Source organism: Manis pentadactyla, chromosome 1 (genome assembly GCF_030020395.1).
Source record: "Manis pentadactyla isolate mManPen7 chromosome 1, mManPen7.hap1, whole genome shotgun sequence".
In the NCBI taxonomy this organism is placed as follows: Eukaryota; Metazoa; Chordata; class Mammalia; order Pholidota; family Manidae; genus Manis; species Manis pentadactyla.
In genome coordinates this window covers 169,586,686-169,593,302 of record NC_080019.1, presented here as the reverse complement: position 1 = coordinate 169,593,302, position 6,617 = coordinate 169,586,686, and the positions used below count along the sequence as shown (strand labels likewise).

The 6,617-nt window shown below is 48.0% G+C and overlaps 1 protein-coding gene across 1 annotated transcript; it reads right to left on the bottom strand.

Annotated features, from left to right (window-relative positions):
- Nucleotides 1–4,548: 4,548 nt before the first annotated feature.
- Nucleotides 4,549–6,081, bottom strand: LOC130683860 (uncharacterized). The gene has a single exon (XM_057502743.1). It carries the CDS (start codon nt 5,942–5,944, stop codon nt 4,652–4,654), a length of 1,293 nt encoding a protein of 430 aa, XP_057358726.1. The 5' UTR covers nt 5,945–6,081; the 3' UTR covers nt 4,549–4,651.
- Between the last annotated feature and the right edge of the window lie 536 nt (nt 6,082–6,617).

Here is a 6,617-nt window from a genome sequence, read left to right as displayed (position 1 = left end):
AAATACAGTCAGACCTAACAAAATTGCAAATTGTGTATTATAAAGGAGACTGGAAATTTTGCATTAAAACGAAGTTACTCTGTTCAGAGTTCATATCTAAGAAAAACATTGAAATCTTTTTGTAACTCAGGGAAAACCCCTGGGCAAAATATCTCTGAAACTGAAATCAGTCAAAGAGAGAAGTTAAGTTTAAGAAACCCGTTCATTTCTTACAAGCAGTTGTCCCACCTCTTGACCAGGCTGCTGCAGCAGACAACTCCACCCAACCTCTCCAATTCAGATAAACCCTCACACTCCTTTATAATTACCTACTGATAAGTAGATGGACCACTTTTCTCCACCCCTTGAAATACCTATTGATATGCAGATGCACTAAAGCCAGGTGAGAGATCTTTCTGGAAATACTGCAATTTTACCCACAGTTTTGCTAATGAAAGGACGTAGATAATTCACAAAGGAAATACAATTCATAATGGAAAAGAAACTACTAATAAATAGGTGATTTATAAAACTTTGGCTTTATTTTTGCCTAATGATGAGAACTTGAAAATACTTGTACCCTGCCAGGCCTATCCGTTGCCTTGCCCTGGGTTCATTGATGCTGTATATAAGTTATTTAATTCACAGAACAATCTTTGGTGGTAGGAACTTTCATTAGCTCCATTTTGCAATTTCAGGACAGGCTTAGAGAAGGTACTCTCAATATCACAACTAGTTAAGGGACCGGCCTAGGGATGGTGTACATGTTCTCTGACTCCAGAGTCTAGCCATAACCACTCCCAACCGGTTTAGAGAACTAAATTTTCCCCAAGTTTGGGGAAGCCACCTGTACAATTATGTTCACAATAAAAAATGATGCAACAAAAATGCTGACTAAAAAGGAAGTTAAAATATGGTATCTCAATATAACATTTAAAAACAATAAGCAATATGATTAAAGTGGACGAAGGTAAGATAAAACTATACAAGAAAGGACAAGTAGAATAAGCAAGGTGGAAACTGAAAGGAAGGAGCAACACACAGCAGCAATTCACCAGAGAGTTCCACTTTATTGGGGAAAAGTACTAGGTTATATAGGGAGGGACATAAGCTGATTGAGGTGTCACTTCAATGGGACTGGTGGCTATTGGCCAGGTGTTGGGATTGGTGGGGGGCAAGAGGTGATTGGGCCTCGGGTGGCGCCAGCGGGAACCGAAGACCCGGAAGAGAAGCAGGAAGTTTGCCATCTTACGGGTGGGGGCCCTTCATTCCCCCCTTTCTCCTCTATGGGGTTGTGGACGTTGCTTTCTGTCTGACTGCTTCCTGCTGAACAGGGGCGGAGAAGGGAGTGAGGGCTTGAGGACCAGGAGGAAAGGGTTGATAGGACTCCCCACAGTAAGGACGAGTAGATGTGGACTTCTTCAGGTTGGAAATCAATGAAGGTTCCCTGTAACCATAGGTCAAGGACCTGTTGATTCCAATGGTGCCAAGAGGATATGGGTGTCAGGAGCCAGGCATCTGCGGCCATTATTTCCAGGAACAATTTCCAGCAGAGAGAGGGGTCCATCTCAGCGTGTGGTGAGGAGGTCACGTGAGGGTGAGGGATCTTCTGTGGCCAGAAGCTGATAGTTCCTGAGTAAAAGCTGGTTGAAAGTTTGATTAGAGATTTTTCCGACTTGGGATTTGATGAACTTTATTATACAGGGTAAGAAGAGACAGGCGAGAAGAATGATTATTATGGGGCCTGCAATGGGTCAGAGCCAGGTAAGGAGGGGGTTTGTTAGTATTGAAGAGAATGGGTTGGAATTGGAAGCAGAGTGAAGGCTGGAGGCAAGGTCGGTGAGTTTGGTAATGTCAGTTTCTACAATGCTGGTTTCATTGATGTAATAGCAGCACTCTTCCCAAAGGAAGACGCAGGTGCTGCCCTTCTCGGCTGTAAGCAGATCTAAGGCCCGCCAGTTTTGAAGGGTGACTTTAGTTAGCGAAGTGACCTGTCTTTGGAGAGAGGCCAGGGAATCGGCAGTGGATGTCAGGGCTCCCTCAAGTTTGGCGTTGAGATCTTTAATTGCCCACAGAGAGTGACCCAAGGCCCCTCCCAAAAACCCTGCCCCAATGGCTGAGGTGGTCAAAGAGATACCGACCATGATGGGAAGGAAAGCAGCCCTTTTTGTGCGTGAGGGCAAGGGAGGTTGGAGCTCAAGAAATTCTGCCATGCTGTAAAGTGTAAACTGTGGGATTAGGGTGACGAGAATGCAGGGTATATTGGAGTTGGGAGGCAGTGAGTTGAAAAGACTGCCATTACACCAAAAGAAGTGTCCTGGTTGTGTAAAAGTTTTAGAGTTGGAGGTGGGGGTGTAGATAGAGAGGCAGTGAAGTGCGCTAGAGGGGGGTGGAGTTGGGCCTACACAGTGGTGGATGGTGATATTATCTGTGTATTCTGGTTCCCATAGGGGTATGTCTGCCAGGGGGCGGAGGGGTTATCCTTCTGCATGGAAGGAGTAGTTGGAAATATTAAGGGGCACAGTGGCCAGCAGTGGGCGCTGTAGTGATGCGCACAAGAAACAATTGGCGGTGTTGAGGGTGTGGTTGAGAAAGATGGTGGTGTCTTGAATGAGCTGTAACCAAGAGTAGGAGAAATTAGAAGAGGGGCAGGGATAGGAAGATGAAGAGGCGCCGTCAAATGTTTGAATAATGACTTTTTTCGGAATGTCCGATATCTGATGCGACTTGAGAGATCTGGGAATGAGAAGGAACATACTCTTGAGAGATATGAAGGGTACCATGGGGGGTCAAGGACCCCCCATAGTAAACTGAGGCTGTGATTCCGGTGGCCCATCGAGGGTCCCAGGGATCAGAGATTGATAAGGAGAATGAGCTGTTGGGATATTTTATGAAACGGTTGGAGGAGTAATACTGTGGGTACCAAGAGTCACCCATGTAGTGAATAGCGCAAGACCAGTAGGGACATCCCCCCTAGGTGTCTGGCCACTGCCTGCATGAGGCTTGTTTTTGGTCGTAGAGGAAGCAGAGGTAGGGAGTGAAAAGGGGGCTGCTAGTGAACACTTCGGTGGAGGGAGGAAAGTGAAGGTACAAAGGCTCGGAGCAGCCTTTTAGAGGGCAGTCTGATGTGGTAATGAGGGCAGTGGTTTTTGTTTGATGCTGTGTGTAAGTCTGTCTGACCGTGAATCACCATACAAAGGAGGCTGAGGTGATGGGGAAGACGATAGAAATGAGGAACGAGAGCGAGAGAGCAGTAAAGAAAGAAAAGGTCATGATTCGGGTATGGATGGCAAAGGGGGTGAACGGGAGATGCGGAGTTTCAAGGGATCAGAGGGATGAAGTGTGGAAGAGTAGACAGCGTCTTGGGCTGTATCCGAAGGACTCTGGGTTGGGTCTTGGGTGTCCAGAGGAGGCGGGTCCTGGGTGTTTGGTTTCAACCTGGAGATATGAATCCAAGGGGTGACAGAGTTATCAGGCGGTGAGAGCTTAGCGGCCGAGGGGGTGCAGAGAATGACTGGGTGTGGACCTTCCCATTTTGGGGTGAGAGGGGTCTTATTGTCTGGAGGCTTATAAAACACTAGTTGACCGGGTCATAAGACAGGAGGGTTTTGGGAAGCGGATGGATCCAGGAGGAGCCAATCCTGATATTTCCATAATTCGGTGCGGAGGAGAAAGAGTAGAGGAAGGGCCATGTTGGGAGGAATTGGTACTTTGTGGGGAGGGAGCCTCGGGGCTAAAATTGGGCGGCCGTACATGATCTCAAAGGGTGACAAGAAGGAAGGTTTTTTTGGGAGGGCCCGAATGCAGAGTAGAGCTAAGGGAAGTAAGCGAACCCAGTCAAAGTGTAATTCTAGAGACAGTTTGGTCAGGATGTCTTTTAGAGTCCTATTGGCTCTTTCTACTTTTCCCAAAGCCTGTGGTCGATAAGGACAGTGTAGATGCCAGGGGAGTGAGAGCAACTTGGAGAGGTTCTGAATGATTTGGGCAGTGAACTCAGGGCCATTATCTGATTGGAGGGAAGTCGGCATCCCAAACCTAGGAAAGATATGGGTGAGGAGGATAGACGCAACCGCGGAAGCTCATTTGTTAGTGGTGGGGAAAGCTTTGACCTATCCTGAAAATGTATCTACCAACATGAGTAGGTATCTGGTACACCGTATGGGGGGCATGTTAGTGAAGTCTATTTGCCAATCTGCGGCAGGGACATTACCCCTTGCTTGATGAGCCGGGAAGGGTCGGGCCTTGAGGGGGGTATTAGGGTTAGTGCGTTGGCAGATGGTACACCTGCAGGTGATTTGGTTAAGTAGGGTTTTGTCTGCAGGAGAGAGAGAGAGAAAAAGGATTGTAAAAAATGGATCAAGGATTGGGGGCTAGGATGGAACAGATCGTGTAAGAAGCAGAAGAGGGACTCTTTGTCCTGGGAACAGAGGGGGTCTTGTGATAAGGCTAAAACCACAAGGGCAGACGAATCGTTGTCTGGTGCGTCTTCTGATAGGGCAACCGACCGGGCTACTCTGTCAGCTTTGTTGTTACCCCTTGTAATGGGGGAGTCATCCTTTTGTTGTGATTTGCAGTGGACTATGCCCAGTCGGTGTGGGAGTTGTGAAGCCTCTATAAGTTTGGTAATTAAGGCTGAATTAGTGATGGAATTTCCTTTTGTGGTGAGGAGGCCTCATTCTTTCCATACTGCTGCATGGGACAAGAGAATGTGGAATACATATTTGGAATCAGTGTACAGTGTGAGAGACGTGTCCTGGGCTAGAGTACAAGCTCTGGTGGCCGCAATGAGTTTGGCCTGTTGATTGGTTGTACCGGGGGGTAGGGCTTGTGCTTCGATGATGTCTTTGAGGGAGACTACTGCGTATCCTGCATAGTGGGTGCCCTCATGTTTAAAGGAGGACCCATCAGTAAACCAGATGAGGTTGGAGTGTGAGAGGGCTCCTTTGGAGATCGTGGAGTGGCACAGAAGGAAGTTGTGAAGGGCTTCCAGGCAATCATGCGAGGGAGTATAAGGAGAGTAGGGTAGAGGAAGAAGAGTGGCCAGATTTAGGGGCGGGCAGGGGAGGAAAGAAATGTCTGGATTTTGGAGGAAAGAGGACAGTAAGGTCAGGAGTCTGGAGGGAGGGAGAGTCTGTAAACTTTTGTAGGTTAAGAGGTCTTTTAGGTGATGTGTGGACAGAATGGTAAGGGGCGCCCCGAATGTCAGTTTATGAGCTTCCTTCTGCAAGAGCTGTCCAGCGGCTAATGCCCGTAGGCAGGGGACCCGTCCCCGAACTGTGGGGTCTAATTGCTTGGAAAGATAAGCTACTGGGGCAAAGGATGGGCCATAATATTGGCCTAGGACTCCTAGAGCTTGACTGGACCTCTCATGAATGTATAATGAGAAGGGCTTCGACAAATCAGGAAGATGGAGAGCTGGGGCTTCCACAAGGGCTTGACAGAGCTTAATGAAGGAGTGTCGGGGTGAGGAGGGTAATGGTTCTTCAGGGGGGCCCTTGCTGAGGTCATATAGGGGTCTTGCCAACAGGGAGAAGTTAGGGATCCACGCTCTAAAATACCCAGCCAGGCCTAGAAAGGAAAGGATTTCTGTCTTGGTTTTGGGAATGGGCATGTCAGAGAGGAGTCGTTTTCTGTCCAAGGTAATGGACTTTCTTTGTTGAGATAGAAGGAATCCGAGGTAAGTGACAGAAGGGGAAGAGATTTGAGCCTTGACGGGGGATACCCGGAAACCTCTGGAAGCTAGAAGGTTAAGTAGGGAGGCAGTGTCAAGTTGAGACTGTTCCCACGAGGGACTGCAGAGTAGAAGATTGTCCACGTATTGTAATAAGGTGGACTCGGAGTGATCATGATGAAACTGTTTGAGGTCCTGAGCTAGGACCTGTCCAAAAATATGGGGACTATCTCGGAAACCTTGTGGCAAAACTGTCCAAGTGAGTTGTTCAGAATGTCTTGTGTATGGGTCCATCCAGGTGAAGGTGAAAAAATCTTGGGAGGAGGGGTCCAGAGGGATAGAGAAAATGCATCCTTGAGATCTAGGACTGAGAAGTGGGAGCCCGAGGCAGGGATCTGCGATAAAAGGGTGTATGGATTTGGGACTAAGGGATGGATAGGGACGATGGCCATGTTAATGAGGCAGAGATCTTGGACTAGGCGGAAAGATCCATTGGTTTCTTTAACAGCTAATATGGGGGTATTAAACAGAGAGTGAGTGGGTCTGAGGTAATTTTTGTTTAAAAGGTCCTGAATGATGGGTTGAAGGCCTATGAGGGCTGAAGTGGTTAGGGGGTATTGGGCCTGACAGATATACTGTGAGGGGTCCCGTAATTTAATAGAGGCAGGAGGACATAGAGCCATGGAGGGACTTGTAATGTCCCAGACCTTGGGATCTACAGGGTGTATGAGGGCAAAACTGGAGCTTTCATCATATAGAGGGGGTCATCGGCTATGAGGGCCATCAGAAAGGGGGTACTGGGGGCTGTGGGAGTGGATATAGTTATGGAAACATGGAGGAGAGAAAGGATGTCCCGTCCTACTAAAGGGATGTGACACTGGGGCATAACCAGGAAGGAGTGGGAAAAAGGTATGGGATTGTCCTGGATTGTGCATAAAAGGGGAGGGGTTTTCAATGGGAAGATCTG

What these genes read in the sequence shown, in the direction of transcription:
- LOC130683860 (XM_057502743.1), bottom strand. Translation starts at nt 5,944, where the DNA reads ATGGACCCATACACAAGACATTCTGAACAACTCACTTGGACAGTTTTG.